The sequence below is a fragment of the Loxodonta africana genome, chromosome 26 (genome assembly GCF_030014295.1).
Source record: "Loxodonta africana isolate mLoxAfr1 chromosome 26, mLoxAfr1.hap2, whole genome shotgun sequence".
Taxonomy (NCBI): Eukaryota; Metazoa; Chordata; class Mammalia; order Proboscidea; family Elephantidae; genus Loxodonta; species Loxodonta africana.
In genome coordinates, this window is record NC_087367.1 from 44016630 (window position 1) to 44037794 (window position 21165).

The following is a 21165-nucleotide window of genomic DNA, read 5'->3' on the forward strand; positions in this document are numbered from 1 at the left end:
ACCAGTTGCCATAGACTCGATTCCAACTCATGGTAACTCTATGTGTGCAGACAGAACTTAGCTCCATAGGGTTTTCATGGCTGTGATCTTTTGGAAGCAGATTGCCAGATCTTTCTTCCAAGGCACTTCTGGGAAGGTTCAAACTGCCAGTCTTTTGGTTGGTAGCCAAGTACTTAACCATTTCCATCAGCCAAGGACTTAAATCCTCATTTGTGACCCTACTTAGGCGTCCCCATTGCACTTCAGCCATCATGAGCCCAAGAGGCATCATCAAAACAAGGAGGGTGACTGCCCCATGGTGGAGTGAGACTGGAACAACATAGCACACTCATGGTTAACAAGGCTTGGGTAAATCAGATTAGCCTGCTAGATCAGAGGTTGCGTATCACGGCCAATAGGCCAAATCCAGAATCGGATTTGCTTGGCTCTCAAGTGCTTTAAAATGTTCTAATTAGTTGTCAACATTTTAAATCTGGATTTTCAGCTTATAAGATCTGGAAGCACTGGGCATGGCAGCACTTGCTGGAGCAGAGTAGTAGCTACCCCCGTGCTCTTCAGCTCCCTGCAGTCCACGCCACTCCTGCTGCCTTACACCCGGCCCTGCTTTGCTCCTGACCATTACTCACCTGGCCCCATGGTTCTTTGAGTTTGTTTTCTCTGGCTTAGATGACTCCAAATTCACTGGCTTTATTTTATCTTGCTACAAGTTGATTTTATAGATGTGCTGGTCTGATCTGTATCTTACTATTTTTTCCCAAGATTTCCTCTGAGGTTCCCTTCCCCAACTCTGATACTCAGAGTCTAGTTGGCAGAAGAGAAAAGTAAACTTCGTCATTCATTTAATTCTCTCTGACAGCCAGATGATCCAGCCATCAGTCTGAATCTGGGGCCAGGTGCCAGAGAGTGACTGCGGGAGTTAGTGGCGATAACAGCCTCTCTGCAGATAGCTTGGCCACTGGAACAGAGAGTTCCACCAAATCTGGCTGATTTTAAACTCAGGGCAGCTATATTCAGTGCAAGCATGCCTCCCTGAAGACCTCACGTAACTCTGGACTTGCATAATTCATGACCAACTCTGATCAAAGACTTTTTTTTCTGACAGTTAAAGAGGCCCTGCTCTGGGGCAATAGCTTAGAGAGAGCTTACAATTTATACCACCCACCACAAAGCGATTTTTGATGAGGCTGAGGATAAAATGACTACAAACCAGAGTCTGAAACCCAGATTAGTCAATTTCTAGCTGTGGGGTGCTGAGCAAATTCTGAAAACACTCTGACCTCAGTTTCTTCACCTGACCCACCTCATCTCTGTAAAGAACTTGGCAGAGGCTTGGTACATTGGAAGTGCTCAAAAATGGTATTTCTCTGCCCCGGCCTCTAGATGGATGAAGACCAATCCTGATACTCTTTCTGTGGCACAAGATCCTTGAATATCTGTGACTAAATACGTGACTATGGTTGTGACGGAAGAACATGGAGGCTCTCTGAATCTCAGGATTCCACAGACTCTTTGTGGTTCCCCCAGTAGTACTAACATGAGTGCAGTGCTGCATCTACTGTGTTCCCAATGGCCAAAATGATGATTATACAATCTTCTACGGTCTCTACTTAGACCACAACCCTTGGGATCAAGAAGAGTCTTTTGGTGACTTTCTCTGATGGAATGATGCCAGACAAAGCTCTTTTTTTTGGTACCCAAATAAGCTAAGAAGAGCTGCCTGCATCCATTGGGCAAAGCTCATGAGAACAGCATGAGGTGGCATCAATGTGGCATATCTGGGAAGCCCTGAGAAAGAAGAGCATGACAACCCTGACCAGCTGCATAGTAAGAGCTGTGCACCCAGCCACAGGTGTGCTCCATTGCTCTTAAACAAAGAAGGAACCTGCCCAGGGTACTGAGCAGTGTCCTAGGATGAAGTCTGATGTCCATTATGCATCAGGCTGCAGATCAAGTCCAAAATCACTAGGCAGCCAAGTTGTCCAACTCTGTCTTTTATGTGACTCTCACACCCATTGTCAGAATCCAATTAACTTGGAGACAGTTTATACCCTCCACCCCCTACACATACACCCATCTCCCAATCTCAGCCCAGAGGCAGGGAAAATCCTTTTATGGCTCAGTGCCACAGAGCAAACTGTGAAGAGTAACAGAGACTGCACACCATTGTCCCTCCCTCTCAGAAGGATGGCATTGTTCAGCTCTGTCCAAATGTCCCTTCATGCTTAGAGGCTATAAAACAGGGAGTCCAGAGGGACTGTCCACCTGCTAGGGCAGGGAACAGGAAGGCAGAGACAGAGAGGGAACGTCCTGCTGACCCCCCTTCAATCTAAGATTCTCCAAACTTCTCTAAGCCTCTGCTTCCTTATCTAAAAACTGGGAACAATACTGTTCAAGTCATAGGGTGACTATGAGGATTGAATGAGCCAACATATTCCAAAATTCTTTGTAAACTCAAAAGAAACACAAATACAAGGTGTTACTAAAATAACTATTACTCACTATTCTTCAATCAGGACCCACCCAATGGTCGCCAGCCATTTCACAGAATCTGGGCAGTTCCAGGCACTGAGTAGGAACATAGTAAACCCTTATTTTTATCGACTTAATGATTGATTCCAGGACAGTTCTTGGTCATATTCTTTCCTTGTCATCTACCCTACTCATGACCCAAACAGCTGGACAGTGGTGACCACAGGTACTGACAGGGCTTCCACCCTACGATGAGGTCAGGTCAAGGCAATCAGGTTGGAGGAGGGAGTTTGACCCGTGTCTCCCCCAGAGTAGAAGAGCTTAGAGGCATCCTGGGGAGAGGATAGAAGTCCCGACCTATTGTTGATACCCGGGTCTACCCACCTCATCCCTCATGGATCTGAGTCATTAGGGTGCTTATGATGCCCCCGGTTTTGTCTCTCTCTGATCATTCACAAAAAATCAAGCATATGTTCATATTTCTCACGTGTTGGTTGAAAATAATTTGCATTCATATGTGGCTTCACCAAAGCTGTGTGACAGCACCATGTTCCCCAGAGCCCCACCGCCCACAGATTAGGAACCACTGGTCAACTGGATATTTGTTGCATAACAGCCACGTGCCACCAGAAAGCAGTGGCAGCTTTTGCTCACTGACTGTAAACTTTCTGATGCCAACATTCGAGAACTCCAAAAGAGAAACCATAGATTGGAAGATGATAATACAGAGTCAGGGAAGATAATGAATAAAGGGCCTGTCAGTTGGAGAGAACAAAGGGTAGGAGAAATGTGTTCATGGAGGAGCAAATAGGTAAGGTTTAAAATAAATATTTTGGGTGTTGGCAACACAGGGCCCCTTGCCTGAAGTCTGGTCCCTCAGCCCCGCTGCAGCCCGGGAAGGTGCAGATGGCAAGACAAACAGATGGGCAGGTTCGGGAATAGCAGGGTGAGGGGAGGGAGGGGCAGAAATAAAAGCCAACTGATATAAGTGGCAGGTTTGTTAGCACATGCTTGGAGGGAGAGAGAAAAGACAGCCAAACCCAACGTAACGTAACAGCCTGGCAGAATTGTTATCCCCAGAAGCTAGAGCACTAAAATATTTCACCCAGTTTTCCGCCTTAAATTCTCCAAGGGAAACACTGCTAACAAAGGCAGTGCATGTTACATGTTCAACATAATGCAGAAATTACCATTCCCTTTTCTTTGGGTAAGATAGACTGTCACAACCTTTGTCTCCATGGCGCCGGGCTGTGGTCACCAGCTGGAGGCGTCTATGCTTCCACTCTTATTTTCTCACTATGCACGTATGCATGTAAACACGTGACCATACACATACATACAAACATGCACATAGGATCACACACACGCTCACAGCAGCAACGCAGCCATCTGGACAGCCATGCTCTCCGACAACACCTTTTTTTCTTCTCAGTTCTGACAGCTTAAACCCCAGGATCATCTGCCATCAAAGATGCCTGATATTAAAAAAGGCAGAGAGTCTGAGAACAGGGAGGTTGAGGAGTAGAAAAGGGGAGAGTAGAAAAGAGGAGATCAAGAAGGAGGAGAGATATAAGGAGAGAGAGAAAGATGCTAAGCTACTGCTATTCTACTAACAAGCTGTCCGTTCAAAATCTGTTGACCGAGAAAAATCCATAATTCCAAATAGGATCATGGTTCACTGCCTATAACCCCCATTGCCAATAGATGGCATGTCACCTCCTCTCTGAAACCTTGCATGGCCACCCCAGGGGAGGGATTGCTCATTTCTCTAACTCCCTTGATACTTACTGCATGTGTTTAGACTACACCATCTTATAAGTTTGTGCTTTATGTCTATGTCTTGTAAATTCTTCAGTTAATGGGTTTCAGGGGAGAAACAATGGTGTCCTAGCATCGCTGCATCCTTCAGTGTCTCATCCACAGCTTGGCACACAGTAGATGCTAAGTAAGTGTTTCTTAATAATGAATGAGTGAATAAATTGATGAGGGAGTGAGTGGATGAATGGACTGGTTAAATAGATATTAAAATGTTTTTTTGTAATAAGTATAAAAACTAATAAAGAGAAAAAGATCAGGAGAGTAAGGGATAAAGAAATAAAGAGAAGAGAGGAAAATGTGGTCTGAGATACACGTACCACAGGGATGCGCTGGCTATCAAGAGTGATCTATTGTCACCTATCTGAGGTCTCTATAACAGTGTAGCATTTGTCTGAGTAAGCTATAAAGGAGAATGCATTCCTGAATCACATGGGTTTAACTGAAAAATAATCTATAAAGATAATACTGACTTTATCATATGATTCTGGGAAGTTTCTGTCATTGGGTTTTCTATTAAAGCAGCATTTTGTGTTCTTGTTCTCAAGGTTTTGTGCATCCACTCCCACACCTACTTGTCCATCCATCTCTCCATCCACTCATCCATCCATCCACCCACTCATCCATCCCCATCCACCCATCCATCCATCCATCCATCCATCCATCCATCCATCCATCCATCCATCCATCCATCCATCCATCCATCCATCCATCCATCCATCCATCCATCCAACCACCAACTTATCTGTTCATCCGTCTACCTCTCCATCCATCCTTCCAACAGCATTTGTTAATTCCTGGCAGCATTCAGAACACTGGGTTCTACTGTGGTTTGGATATATGTCTTTTCTTTTGTGCTGAGTACAAGAACCCCTGCTCACCCCTCTCCAGCTTACTCTAAGAGGTGAAACACTGCACCTGCCTTTTCCATGACAACAAATGCCCATCACCTGACCCTTTACTCCTGGGCGGAGGCCTAAGGGAAGACTAGCAGGATGGGTCTGGCTGCAGCTTTGTTCCAGCACAGAGATGGACAAACAGCCAGCCATACAGACAGACAGAAGGTGCACAGAAGCCTCCAGACTCACCAGCTTGGTTTGTGGTGATATTGACAGAGACGTGTTGTGGGGGAAAGGGACTCTTGCTGGAGACTCCGTTCACAGCCTGGATGTCGAAGGTGTACGGGGTGTGGGCCCATAGGCTACTGATGGAGACCCTGCACTGGGTCAGGCCCAGCTGCCTGGGCACAAACTCCACATTGTCGTCACAGCGGGAGCAGCTTCGGCGGTCCGCCCGGCACTTTTTGCAGATGATGTTGTAGGTCACATCATCCCGCCCACCTGTCTCCCGTGGAGGATGCCACTCCAGAATGATGGATGTCTCATTGACGATGGAGATGACATTGCGGGGACCTGATGGGACACCTGTGGGGAGATAAAGAAGAGTCCAGTAAGCCTGGGTAGAAGCTCCCTTGTCCAGGACCTCTCTGTCCACCTTTGGTGTGTTCCTATCGTCATCACATGCACTCATCATTTCCCCTCCTTCAACCCCAGATCTTCACCTTCCCATCCATTTCAAGAAAAAAATGGCGAGCGGAAGCTCCTATTTTCAATTGACCCACTTTTAATCACATGTGCCAAGGACTTGGGTTGAAGTCCTAACTTTGCAACCTCTTAGCTGTTTGGCATTGGGCAGGTTACAGCCTAGCATGGTGGTTAAAAGCATGGGCTCCAGCGACAGGCTGCTGGAATTAAGTTTTGGCTCTCCCACTCACTAGCTACATTACCTCAGGAAAGCTGCATAACCTCTCTCTGCCTCAGTTATTTTATCCGAGAAATGGGGATAATATCAATAACTACATCATAGGGTTTTTAATACAATGAAATACATGTAAAGCAAATAGAACTATTCCTACATACATAACCAGCTGTTAAATGAATAAAAATAAGTTTGTGCTTGAATACCTGAAACTGTCTAGAAATAGACTAAAAACCAGTTCCCACTGATTTGATCTGGACTCATGGTGACCCCATGCGTGTCAGAATAGAAATGTGCTCCACAGAGTTTTTAATGGCTGATTTTTTGGAAGTAGATCGCCAGGCCTTCCTTCCAAGGCACCTCTGGGTGGACTTAAAGCGCCAGTCTTTTTGGTAACAGCTAAGTGACACCCAGAGACTCCAGGAGAAGCCTGGCCTCAATGATCTCCAGGGTTCCTTGCTCCTCTGGCATTCTGGGATTCTCTGGTCCTGTGTTTCCAGAGACCAACTAGAACCACTACCCTTCGGCTCTTGAAGTGCTGTCGCCTTTGGAATCATAGTGAAGCTGAGATCTTGGCTGCCACTCTCCCTGCACTCTGACCTCAGCTCAGAAACTGGAAACTTCTGGCTCCTTGGAAGTAATTGGGAATCCACTCAAACCCCTCTCCTCAGAGTCCTCTCCTTCTCATCCCTTAGGAAAGAAGATGGAAAGGACTGCTAAGACTGGGAGAGGACAGAGGGCGAGGGTCCTGTGTGCAGTACACAGCCTTCCGTGGTGGGCCCTGCTTTGTGTCAAATTCATCAAGCAGTTTGGCCCCCTGGTCCTGGAGGCAGGAATGGGGTGGGGGGTATGGAGGCCGGCAGTTGCAAAATGGGAAGATCCTTGGGTTCTCAGAACCAAGCCACACCCTCCAACCAACCTTCAATTAAAACATGAAAGAAAACAAATTGTATGTACTGGGCCCTTGCTGGATAACCATGCTCCTAAAAAACCCAACAGAGATGGCGTATCCTGGCACCTACACAAAATCGCACACAATTTTGGGTCTATGGGATGTGTGCATGGTGGCAGGGGTGTTTCTCTGTATGTCAGGCTGCCAGAGCACATGGATATATGAACATTCACCTTGCACTAGCTTCGGTGTGTGAAGAGTGGGATGAGGGAGGCTCATGCAGCTACGTATTGAAGCCCATGACACAAGATGTGCACTGGGGTGTGTTTCAGACACTCTGCTAGCTGCTTTTCATGCATTACATCATTTACTCCTCTGAGAATACTATCCAGAAGATGCAATTATTCACTCAATTTAACAGAAAAGGAAACTGAACCTTAGCGAAAGGCTGGCTCTGGATCACGTGGTCTGTAAGAGCTGAAGTCAGTGTGGAAACCCACACCAACCTGATTGCAAAATCTTTCGTAACTAGAGACCTATGCTCCCAGCGAGTGAAACCAGCCACTTTTTAAAGCGATCCTACTAAGAGGTCCTTGGGTAGTGCAAATGGTTTGAGCTGGACTACTATCCTAAAGATTGGCAGTTCAAACACACCCAGTGGTGCTGCAAAAGAAAGGCCTAGCAACCTGCTCCTGTAAAAATCAGCCTATTAAACCCTAAGGGGCAGTTCTACTCTATCCTACAGACTTGCTATGAGTTGGAATTGACTTGATGGCACACAACACACAACAACATAACTCTCGGCTACTAACCCAAAGGTTGGCAGTTCAAACCCACCTAGCAGCACTGGGAAAGAAGGGCACTTTATGTTTCCATAAAGATCACAGCCAAGAAAACTCTAGGCAGCAGTTCTATCCTGTAACCAGGGGGAGATTAACCAATAAACAAGGTACACATGGGCTTACATTAAGCAAGGTACACCCAGGCTTATTAGGTAATCTGGCCCCACCTGTGACACATGGGGGGTCGCCATGAGTCAGAGTCAACTCCGCGGCAATGGGTTGTTTTTTTTTGCAGTTTTTTCTTTTTTTTACTAAGGGAAAAGCTACCCTCAACCCCGGACTCACATTTACATGTTACTCTAAATGTCAGATCTGTGCAGGGACTTTACGTGTCCCAGGACCACTACAGATGTGAGCAGACTGACTGCTCTGAACAGACTCTCCCTCTCCTACAAGCCAGCCAGGATCATGGGTCTCAAGAAGGGCAGCCTCTCCTCTCTGCACATTGCTGCCTGTGGCTGCTATTCTCAATAAGCAAAGGCTGAGATGCTCTCTTGCAAAACTGTATAAAGCCTGGTCTTTCTTAGAACGCCAGAATGTTGCTGAATTAATGGCCACAGTGCTGGGCATTTTGAGGTTAAGTCCGAGACCATCCTGCCCAAGCACAGAGCAGACCATAGGCTCAGGTTCCCAAGCCTGAATCTTGCATACCCTCGATGTGTGACTGATGGAAATGAATCCTTCCCAGAAGCCCCCCTCTGAATGGCAGGTCTGCAGGAGCAGCGGCTCCAGGTAGTAATGCATTCAGAATGCACGCACGTGACCATCGCCAGCTGAACGAGGACATGTGTAAAGTGGTTCATGCCGGAGACGGGAATCAAATACCAACACACGAAATGAGGGAATAACAACAAGGTCGGGGGGCACCAGGGAAGGATTCTGTGTTGAATCAGTCAACAGCAAGCAGCTAGAGCAGAAAGCAAATTTTAAATCAGATTCCATTAAAACATGAAAGCAAATCAGTACTGTACTATATAAAGTCCATTAGGCCTGAGCTAAAGCACAGCTTTTACACATTTGTGACAGAGCAGAATTCAGGAAACATTTTTACTGAAGTCTTGCAAACAACATTCAAGAATTCCCCACCCACCTGCCCAGGGATAAATATCAATCTCTTGGAATCAGCACACAGTGAGCAGTGGGAGGGCAGTAGGTACTATCCCGGGTGAGCTCTTACTGGGCCAGACACACTGCACACGGCACGATTCATTAATGTTCGTATTGTTCAATATCTGTCTTATATATGTCTGTTTGCTTCAGACTGGTGAGACTCAGACCACAAGCTCACAGCAGCCAACACCACGGGGGCTTGTCTCACTTTTGCAGGAAACAGCCTAGCATCACCCCCAGGACACTGCTTTTCAGACCCATAACAAATACATATGTTGAGTGTTTGCTATATGCTAGGCATGGGTCTGTTGTTGTTAGCTGCTGTCAAGTTGGCCCCCAACTGATGCATAATGGAATGAAATGCAGCCCAGCCCTGCACCATCCTCATGATCAGTTGTGGATTGGGCTGTTGTAATCAATAGGGTTTTCACTGGCTGATTTTCAGAAATAGATTGCAGGCTCTTCTTCCCGGTCCATCTTAGGATATAAGCTCCACTGAGAGCAGTGGCGGTTCTGTGGTGGAATTCTCGCCTTCTACGAGGGAGACTTGGGTTGGATTCCTGGCCAATGTGCCTCTGTACAGTCACCACCCATCTGTTAGTGAAGGCTTGCATGTTGCTATTATGCTGAACAGGCATGTAGTCCATCTTTTAAAAACATTATCTTATTGTATCCTCAGGACATCTGGAGGAGGCAGCCCTGGATGGAGGGGCAGAGACAAGTACTGGGTCATGAGTGTGACCACCCATCCCTCCCTCCTTCTACTATCTCCTCTCACCCTGGAGCTTCAACTTCACACTGTCTCCTGACTCCATCTTCTCAACTTAAATGTACGTAAGTTATCATCATTTTGAAACCAAAATGCCCTCGCCTGGCATCTCTGCATTGTGCAACTTCTCTTCTTGACTCTCCAGCCAAGCTTCTCCAATGAGGAGTCTACACTTGCTGTCTCTACTTGCGGCCTGCTCCACCAAGTGCAGCCTGGCTACCTCCCCACTACTCCACCAAGATTGCTTTTCCTTTGGCTTCCTACTTGATGAATCCAGGGAACACAATTCAATCTTTATGTCCCTTGACACCCTATTCAGACACCCAGCCAGACCCTGGGAGTCACATCTTCTGTATCCCCTAATGCACAGTCTATCACCAGTCTGTCAACTCCGTCTCCTTTCCCTCAGGTCCTTCCCTTTTTCTATATCCCCACTGCTGCTGCCTCAGAACTTCTAGGCTCATCAATTTCCCTGCCCTATTGCAAAAGCCTCCTAATTAATTCTCCAACAACACTTTCGCATCTTTCCAATCTAGTCTCTTCTGCCAGAGTGAGTCCTAAAATGCCCATGGGATCATAGCATTCCTCTATTCACATACCTCTGACTTCCAATCACCCAAAATGCGTACCCTCCTTCCCATATCATTTACTCCCTACGTGTGCTTGCTCCTCTTGGTCTTATCTCTGGCCACTTGGCTCATGCCCCACATATTGTAGCCAATTTGCGTACTCCTGTGGTTCTTTATGCACACCCCTAAGCTTCTGCACAGTGCTCTTTCCTCTGTCTGGCACACTCTCTGCTGTTAACTACTTGATGAACGACTGTTCATCCTTCAAGATCCAGCATCCTAATACTTCCACTAGGAAGGAGCCTTCCCTGATGGTAGAGAGACAAGCCCTCCCCCTCTGGGATTCCTTCAGCCCATTTCTGTATGCCTAACCCAGACTCGAAGGCACACTGGTGGTGTAAGTGCTTAAATGCTTGGCTGCTAACAGAAAGGTTGGGGGTTTGAATCCACCCTGAAGCTGTGCAGGAGAAAACTTGGTGATCGCTCCCGTAAGGATTGCAGCCTAGAAAACCCTATGGAGCAGTTCTATTCTGTCACATGGGGTCACTCTGGGTCTAAATCAACTTGACAGCACCCAACGACAACAACAACCCACAGACTCCAATATTTGTTGTGAAAATGCTTTGGAGCACAACATAATAGATGCATCATCAGAAAAGACCAATTGCTAGAAAAGGACATCATGTTTGGTAGAAGACCAGCAATAATGAGGGAAACTCTCAATGAGACAGGTTGGCAGAATAGGCACAACAATGGATTCAAACATACCAAGGGTCATGAAGATGGCACAGGACTGGACAACATTTCATTCTGTTGTACATAAGGTCGCCATGAGTTGGAGTCAATTCAATGACAACTAACAGCAGTATGAAAGGAAAAACAGTGGGTTTCCAGGAAGATTTTTAAATGTTTATTTAGAAACAGCCTTTATATAAAGCAACCACCTGTCCCTCCTGATCCGTGAAGACATTTCAGAGCAAATGTGTCTCCAGGGCATGGAATGGGTGCCTGGCATCACAGTTGCTGAGTCCAGGAGTGAATAAACCTGAGTCATTTTCTTCCCCGGACAGAAGAACAGGTTCAGGGTCTTTCCCTGGAGAGTGGACCGGAAACCCAGGACAGTGCAAACACGTCTGCTGTGTGCCCTCCCCCCCCCGCCGCAGGCCACCTCAAGAGCAGCGATGTGTCTTATTCATCTCAGAGCCAGCATGGGCATGGAGTTGGTACCAGTACATAGCAGGCAGGTAACCTGAGTCTGGGCTACAATGACTGGTACCCTATTCATTAGCTCATTCATTCATTCATTTACTCACTCATTCATTCCTCTACCAAATACTCTGTGTGTCCTAGCCACTGAAGACACAGAAAAATAAATAAATAAACAAGACAGTTGAGCTTCTGTGCTCTCACACTGGGTGAGAGAAAAATGACAAGGAGGAATTAAATGCAGAGGTAGATAAGTAAGATGATTTCAGATAGGAATGTTGTTGTTAGCTGCTGTCCAGTCAGCCCCCAGCTCTTGATGACCCCACGCACAGTTGCAGATCAGACCTTTGTGATTCATAGGGTCTTCTTTGGTTAATTTTTGGAAGTAGATTGCCAGGCTTTTCCTCCTAGTCTGTCCTATTCTGGAAGCTCCACTGAAACCTGTTCAGCATCATAGCAACATGCACGCCTCCACTGACAGGCAGGTGGTGGCTATGTATGAGGTACTTCGGCTAGGAATGGAACTCCGGTCTCCTGCATGGAAGGTGAAAATTCTACCACTGAACCACCAATGTCCCCACTCTGTGAAACAAAACATCCCCAAGGCTCAGATTGCTTCCTCACAATATGGAGCTCCAGTCCTTTTTCCCATGAGGCCTTCTCTGGGCTAGGCAAGCCAGAGGCCAGAGTCTGCATGGCTGGAACAATGATTCCAGGTATCTGTGCTCCATCATCCTGACAATAAGGGCACATTCCCGCAGGCAGGCTACTTGGCCTCTTTTGGGCCTGAGCGAAGAGCCCGACCAATGCAGGTTTGGTTTCTGAATAATTTTTCCTAGAGCAAGGTGCTGGGGCCATTTCCCTGCCCATCTAGGCCTCAGTTCTAGGCTTGGGGCCCTGCCTCTGCAGTTAGCCCTTGTCCAGAATCAGGGCCTCCAGGACCATTCCCAGTAAGGAGGCCAACAGAGGAAACCACATGAAAACGTTAAAAGGGGGAGTGGAGAAGGAGCCTAGAAGAAGGAAGAAAACTTGCTGTCTCAGTGAGTAAAAGCCCTCAGTAAGTACAGCAGCAACGAACGCTAAGCACCACTGTCTTCGATTCTAAGCTCCCTGCTCTTGTGTCTGCTTCCTCATTTTTCTTAATTACATATAGACAGGTTTTCTGAAGTCTCTCTGATCTGTTGCCACGGTTACTACAGATGAAAGCATTCTGTTAAAAGGGCCAGGGAACTTCTGACCTTTTAAGGATGGGAAGTGTCAAGCTGTGATTTTATGTTGCGGTGGAGGGGCATGGTGGGTCCCAGGTTGTGGGGATGGATCTCCAACATCCTCCAGGGTGTGCCTGAAAAGTTGGCTCAGCCTGCCTGGAGCAGGATCACCACGGAAACCCCGAGGGTTAAACAGAAAGGATCCCTCGAGAACCAGAGGGCCAGCCCGGGTGTTGCCGTATTGAGACAGATCTCCCACTTCTTAATGTGATTTGAGCCTAATGAATTTTTAGAGAATGGAGAGACAGGGTGGGTAGGAGAGAGTGGGTGACTTTATTTGTAGACATTAAGCTAGAAATAGGAGCACTTCTGAGTAATCGAAAGGAAAATCTGCTGAAGACAGGTAATCCCAGAAAGCCAATTCCTTTATCAGAAATATTAATAAGGCCAACCTCCTGGCCTCAGGATTTAGAAGTGAATTTCAGGCTGGTACAAGATGCCAAGCAGGCAGAGTGTCCAGCTAACACTGCTACACGGTCTGCATCCTCGGATACCTCCCTGAGGGGAGCTGGTGAGGGTGACAGCTATGGTGGGGTGATGCTGTTCTAGGAGGACCCTGTGCAAGCTGGGAGTGTGCTCTTCTGCTTCCCACCAGAGGCTGGTCCCGCCCACTGTGTGCATGACCCCTTGGAGAATCAGATGAAAGCCACAAACTTTTTCCTCATGAAAATGAATGCGTGCTTGATGAGTTTGTATAGATGATTTTGCAGACTCTGAGAGGTTCATAGTCCCCTAAAAACAACCAATGAGATCCCTAAATGTTCAAAGTGATCGAGTTAAAATTTACTCTCTAATTTGTGGATCTTGAGAAAGTGAATTTCTAAGCCTCAATTTCCTCATCTGAAAAATGGTAGTTCTGAGGATTTAGTGAGATAACATGCTCAAGGAGTTTAGCTATGTGGCTGGTACACAGAATAACTCAGGAAGTGTCAGCTGTTATTATTAGTGGTAGAGTATTGGATCATCTGGAGTCCTAAACTGCTCATCTAATTAAGACCAGTCTAATTCAGTCCCTCCTTCTTTGAGCAGAGACCCCCATACCCAAAGCTGTGCAGGGCACTGTGAAAGTCTTGAAGATATGGAAGTTACAGCCCATGATTTTGGAGGACTCAGGTGCTTTAAGACTTCATACTCATGGAGTTCTGAGAACTGTGAACCCATGTAGTTAAGGATCGAAGTGATACAGACACAAAAGTTTACAAATGTTTGGCAAAAGATAAGATCAGTACAGACCAACATATTCAGAGATGATGTCTGGGGGTCCTGCCCACAGGTTGGAGCTATACTTGGGAAGAAACTTGGAGGCTGTCTGCCCCAAATCTGTACTCTCCAGACAACCTATCTCCTGAAATTATACCCATGAAGGTGTAGGACTGTGGCCTTGGGCATAGGCTTGTGTCCCAGAATGGGTCCAGCTCTGTGAAGCCCCATCCACATCCCCTTTATTACTTCCTGGGCTCATGACCTTAGTGTGCACCTATACCTCTGCTTCCTGGCCTCCCAAGAGACTATCTGGCTTTCACATGGTATCTGATCTTGCTTGTCCCTCCCCCACTGACATGACCCTGATGTTCACCCTCCAGTGCTATGCTCTGTGCCTGTGGGCAAAGAAACCCACCTTTATGCCCAAAGTAAACTATGTCTTCTATCCAGCCTCCCTTTAGGAGAAATGAGTGAATTAGGGTCTGGGAATGGACCAGGAAAGACATTTGCTACTCAAGATCGTGAGTATCATGAGTCAAGAAAATGCACGATGTAATGATGTAATATTAATATTCTCATGGCTGAGAAGAATTAAGATTGTAGTGTGGAAAATGACTGCATGCTTCAATGTGGACTGAGAGTTAAGAGAGAATAGAGAAGAGGGGCCAGAAAATGACATTGGGAGAAAAAGTGTTGTGAGCGGCCAGGAAGACATGAGTGGGGTAGCCCAGGATTGGTTCAGCAAAATGAGGGTTTTACCAGGGTATCTCTTTACCTATTTCTCATTGTGATATAGCTACTTAAAGGAACCATGCATGAGTGATTGGAAGGCTTGCTGGAAAAGGTGGGTAGGTCTCAGATGTTATGGGGAAATAGAAAGGAGCCAAGGAGCTGAGGTAGATGTGAAAACCCAGGTCTGGGGGCAAAATATGCAGGAAACCAAATTCAAGCCAGTGGTTATGCCTGTGTCCTAAATACAGCATACAGCGTTGGAAAGCTGGATTGGGTGGAGATCTATATAGCAAAAAGGAAGAAAGTCTGTAACTTTCAGGAATGTTGTAGCATTATCAGCTAATCGTGAAGTCAGCTTCCTGTTCAGTTGTTGTTTCTTCTTTGGTAACTTACAGACATAGCAATGGGGGGCAGAGGGAGGCACTTGCCCCCGGGTACAAGTCCAAGGGGGTACCAAATGAGGTGCAGAATGACATTCCAACGTGCCATAAATATCAAAGATGCCTGACTAAGACAGCTGGACAAGGGAGGGCAAGGTGTTTCTGCTGACATTCTGCTACTATCAATGTCTATTCATCTTGAAAAAGGGGAGGGGAGTGGTGTGCAACTTAGAGATTGCCTCTGAGTGCTTGTTGCCCTCACTAAGCCTCTGTGGTAACTGGTTATTTGAAAACAATATCAAAAGAATAAAAACAAACAAACAAAACCACCTGTCTTTATTCTTTCTAGCAGCCATCTGTAGCTGTGACATTCCTCAGGCTAAGTTCAACTCTCTCTCTCTTTCTATCTCCCTCCTAAATATTATACCAATTCATCTTCTATCATTCCCTGAGGTGCATAATTCCTGGGAGAGGTTGGACAAGTATGCCCAGTATCCTAGAGGAACGGGCTGTGATGAGGTGAACCATGTGGGCCTTGGAGAGGGACATGAGCCTGTGTGCTCCCCAGCCTCTTCTCGGTGGTTCTCTTGCTGACAGTGGAGGAGATCCTAAAGATCCTACGTCAGGCCCAATAACACCACAATAACAGTGGTGGGTGGACACTGGTTGTCAAGTCTTATCATGGTAGGGGCAGTGCCAACTGAAGTCATATGCGGAAGCTAGGAATAAGTTATTGGGTACCTGGTAGAAAGTTGTGGCATCAAAATGGACAAACTGGCAAGGCATCCTCCTCTCAACAGCATAAGGTTGATGGACTTGGGATATTTGGGGGGAAGAAAAAAAACAGACCAACGGTTGTCTATAATTTATGAGTACCAGACATTTAGAATGTTGTTTACTCAACACAAAGGTGGTGGTGTCTGAGGTTCTGAGATGTCCCTTCTTAAAAATGGAGTTGTGCTGGGGGTCTGAGGCAGCAGGGGCTAGAAGGCTGATTAGTGTCTGTCCCATTGTAAGCTCAGGCACCCTGGATCCCTTCCTCAAAACGTAGGGTCTCTTTTTTTTTGTAGCTGTGATACTCTCTGGGCTAAAGTTCAACTCTCTATGTGGAAATCAGGTTGCCCCTGGGGGAATGGGGAGAGGGTGTTGAAACCTGGGGTTCAGGTTTCAACTTTACTTTGCTTTTCCTAAGAGTCATGTGAGCACAACCTTCCCAGGGACAATTTTATGCTAAATTGGGAATTAGTTTAAAGTGAATCCTAGGGACTCACTCACTAGGGGCAGGAAGGCACATCTCTTCAGTTTCAGACAGAGCTGAGTTCAGTCCTGAATTTTGGCATAATCTCCCTAAGCCTCATTTTGTTCATGGGTAAAATCATAATGATGGTCACTGCAACCCATAGGATTGCTGTAAAGGACAACTGATTGCATAATCCAAGGAAAGGGTTAGAACAACACTTGTCATGTAGCGGGACTTTTGTAATGGCATTTTTATTCATTATTATGTTACAACAATTAATCCAAATGCAATGAAACAGGCAAAACTCCTGCCCTCATGGAGCTTACATTCTAGTGAGAGAATCAGACAATATGTCCATAAGTAAATAAATACATACTCTAGGCAATGATAAGGCTCTAATGATAAACATAGTAAGAGGAGGGGAGGCAGAGCGATGGGATGGTGAAGGGAGCTCTCTTGGTTGAAAGGCCATTTGGACAGTGATCTGAATATATTGAGACAGGGAACCATGTGGAAATCTGGAGGGAGTGTTCCCCAGGCCAAGGACAAGCAAATGCAAAGGTGGCAGTATGTTTAGCTTGTTTGAGGAAAATCACCAAGGCGGTGTGGCTGCAGGGCAGTGATCAAGTGGGAGCGAGGTAGTAATAGAGATTGCACAGGTACCTGGGGAGGCAGATTGCATAGGACCTGGCCACAGCCTGACAGGGATCTTATGGTGAGTGAGATGGGTGCTACTGGAGAGCTCTGAGAAGAGCAAAGACATGCTCACACTTTTTAAAGTATTGCTCTAACTGCCTTGTGGAGTATAGGCTGTAAGGGGATAAAAGTAGAAGCAGGAAGGCCAATTAGGAGGCCACGATGGTCATCCAGGTAAGAGATTATGGTAGTTTGGATCACAATGGCAGCAGTGCAGCGGCGAGAAGAGGCAGACTCTGAATTTGTTTTAACACCTCTGAACAGAATTAACAGCCTTTTTTCAGACATTACATCACTAATTTCTGTCCAGATCTCCATGAAGCATTATTACCCCCACTTTGATAATGAGACAACTGAGGAACAGAGAGTCAAAATAGCTTGTCTGTGATCATGCAGTCATTAGCCAAGGGAGGTCTGCTGCCTGCTCAGCACAGAGCCCTTGCCTTCTAATTGGCTGATGCCTGTGAGATGACCAAAAGGACTTCCTGTCCCAGTGGGGATCTATGCAATGTGTTCCTGTAGACAGACATCTGAGCCATCTGCTCATGTCAGGGGGACATGACTGATTTGGTGGAACTCACTCATGCCACTGTGTGAATGACTAACATCAGGTCCTTTCTCTGGAGAAGATTTCTACAGAGAGCATCTGAAAGAGCAGAGATGTCTTTGTTTCAATTTCAGTGGACCTATGTACGGAATTTTGAATTTTGTTTTAATAATAAACTCTATATGCAAAGTATGGAGTCCCTGTGTGGTACAAATGGTTAAGTGCTTAGCTACTAACCAAAAGGTTGGTAGTTTTGAATCCACCCATAGCCACTGAAAACCCTGTAGATCCCTACAGAGTGCAGTTCTACTCTGAAACACATTGAGCCGCCATGAGTTAGAGTTGACTCGACAGTAACTGTTGTTTGGTTTTATATGCAAAGCATTGTCTTCGACATTTTGTGCATTACTTAATGAAATCTTATCTTCCCTACACACTGTGAGGTAGAAACTATCATCTGCATTTTACAAATGAGGAAACAATAGCTCCAACATGTTAAGTAACTTGCCCAAATCACGTTGCTGGTGAATAGAGAGCGGAACTGAGATTTCATCACTCTCCCACCCAGGGTGGAGGAACCTAAGGGTGTAAGACATAAAAAAACCCAAACTGAACCCATTGCTGCCAAGTCAATTCCGACTCATATCGGCAGGGTAGAACTCCCCCATAGGGTTTTCAAGGAGCGCCTGGCAGATTTGAACTGTTGACCTTTAGGTTAGCAGCCATAGCTCTTAACCACCATGCCACCAGGGCTTCCTTGTAAGATGCAGTGTGACGCAAACTCAGTGGTGTGCTGGAGACGGGGGGCCTACCACGGAGGCAGGAAGATCTTGTTCCTGAAGCTTCTCAGCGACTTCCCTGCAGCAACAGAACAACTGTGGTTTCAGAACTGTGCTAAACAAGCCTGCACGTGTTGCTCATTAGGGTCTTGAAAACCCTGGGCCTGTGCTCAGGCAATTCTCCTAATCATAGCAGTTAGTAATAAGAAGAAATGATTAGTCAAAACAAGGAGGGACCCTGCTGAGAGAGATTTTGGGAGCATCAAAGAACCTAGTGTTACACATTTCGCCAAACTCTAATGTTTGTAGAAAGGATTTTTTGTTTCCCCTGCTTCAATAGAGCTAATTATCTGGGAGGAAGGGAGTGGATTCCACTTTCTGGGAAGAGACAGCCCCTCCAGCCTGGCCTGAGCAGCAGCCTGAGCATCTAGGTTTCCTCTCAGCTGTGGCAGCACTTGGAGGGAGACTGAGGCCTCTGCAGCCTAGGGAGACAAGGTTTCTCAGGAAGAATGTGTTCCAGCTGCCAGCTAGTGTCACTGCCTGTATGGGGAGGGACGGAAGACGGAATCTTTCATTTGTAACCCAAGGTGAGGCTAAAGTGGTAGCTTCGACATGAACACCTGTGGACCTCCTGGGGATATTCCAAATCAAGGAGAACTACAGGTCATGTCATCTTAAAGATGTGGCCTTTGAGATCCTTCCCCAGCTCTGAAGGGAGGGCTCAGAGGCCTCCTGGAGTGGCAAAAGATGCACCAGGAGCTGAGTCCCAGCTCTGCCACAGTGTGACCTTAAGCAGGTCACTTATACTCTCTGACACTAATCAATTGTTGCTTCTTTTTTTTTTTTTGTGCTTCAGGCAAAGGTTTACAGAACAAATTAGTTTCCCGTTCAATAGTTTTTACACCAAGCGTTCCTTGACATTGCTTGCAACCCCACAAAAAAAAATAAATAAATAAAACACCCCACAAGGTGTCAGCAATCTCCTCATTACCACCCTGAGTTCCCCATTTCCATTCTTCGGTTTTCCTGCTCCTTCCTGTCTTATTGTCTCTGCATTTTAGGCATATTTTGTCCTTCTGGTCTCATGTAGATGATTGTTCTAAGAACCATTTTCTTCACATGTATTACTGTTTGTTTACAGGCATTTCTATTATTTGGCTGAAAGGTGATCTCCAGGAATGGCTTCAGTTCCAAGTCTTCTAACTTGGTGTCTAAGGGCCATAGTCTCAGGGGTTCCTCCAGTCTCTCTCAGACAAGTAAATCTGGTCTTTTTTATGAATTTGAATTTTGTCGTACATATTTTTTTCCCCCACTGTACCCAGGACTTTCTACTGTAATCCTGGTCAGAGCGGTCGGTAGTGGTAACAACCACCATCTAGTTCTTCTGGCCTCAAGTTGGTGGAGGCTGTGGCTCCCGTGGTCCACTAGTCCTTTGGATTAATTGCTTCCTTGAGTCTTTGGTTTTCTTCACTCTTCTTTGCTCCAGACAGAAAGAGACCGATAGTTGTATCTTACACGGCTGCTGGCAAGTTTTTAAGACCCCCAGATGCTACTCTGCAAAGTAGGTTGTAGAATGTTATCTTTATGAACTGTGTTATGCCAATTGACCTAGATGTTCCACGAGGTCCTTAGCTTTCAAGCCCAGTATCTCAGTTCCATGAGGTGTTTGGATACGTCTGGGTTGTTTCCATGACTTTGCCCCGTGTGCTCTATTATATATATGAGTATACATGCAGCACATACAAATACATTTGTAGAAATGCCCACAGGCAAACCTATATATGCACATGAGTGTACTCACATATGCCCTTCCACACCTATCCGGCATAGATATCTACCTATGTATCCACTCATAAATCATTGTTTGTTATTACTGTTGTTACTGGATTGTGTTTATTATAGTATTTATCTTCATTACCTTTTATTCTTATTTACCTCTCAGTGTCTTTCCTTGCCTTGCTTATGTTGTGCTGACTTCCCCCACACTGTGTACTGCCTTTGCCTTCACCAAAGTTCACACGTGCCTACCCTCTAGTTAGTGATTTTTCCTCCCTCCCTCCCATCCCTGGCAACCATCAAAAAATGTTTCTTTCTGTGTGTAAACCTTTTCTTAACCATTTATAATAGTGGTCTCCTACAATATTTGTCCTTTTGTGATTGACTTATTTCACTCAGAATAACGTCCCAAATTCATACGCGTTGTAAGATGTTTAGTGGATTCATCATTATTCTTTATCGTAGCTTTGTATTCCATCGCGTGTATGTGCCACAGTTTATCTGTTCATCTGCTGATGGGCACTTAGGTTGTTTCCATCTTTTTTGCTATTGTGAATAATGCTGCAATGAACACGAGTGTCCATATGTCTATCTTGTCACGGCTCTGATTTCTCTAGGATATATACCCAGGGGAGGCCTGTCGGCACAACCGGTATTCTATTTATGCCATATATTAGGGCTCCTATGGGTGCTAGGGAACCCTGGTGGCATAGTGGTTAAACGTTACGGCTGCTAACCAAAAGGTCAGCAGTTTGAATCCACCAGGCTCTCCTTGGAAACCCTATGGGGCAGTTCTACTCTGTCCTTTAGTGTTGCTATGAGTTGGAATCAACTCAATGGTAACAGGTTTGGTTTATGGATTTATGGCTTCTAACAAAAAGGTCAGCAGTTCAAATCTACCAGCTGCTCCTTGGGAACCCTATGGGGCAGTACTACTCTGTCCTATAGGATCACTATGAGTCACAATCGACTTGATGGCAATGGGCTTGTTTTTTGTTTTGTTTTTGCTATATACCTAGGAGTGTGGTTGGTGGATCATATGGTATATCTATTTTTACCTTTTTAAGGAAGCACCATACCATTTTCCATAGTTGTACCAGCATTTTTTGTTTTC

General features: G+C 45.9%; 1 protein-coding gene across 3 annotated transcripts in view; it reads right to left on the reverse strand.

The window, feature by feature from the left end:
• The window catches only part of EPHB1 (EPH receptor B1), a 438525-nt gene that overhangs the window by 163536 nt on the left and 253824 nt on the right, over window positions 1–21165 (reverse strand). For all 3 annotated transcript variants that reach the window (XM_023538823.2, XM_010599498.3, XM_064277288.1), the window contains one exon: window positions 5373–5708. In XM_023538823.2, coding sequence (XP_023394591.1) covers window positions 5373–5708 — 336 coding nt within the window. The remainder of the gene's footprint in view (window positions 1–5372; window positions 5709–21165) is intronic.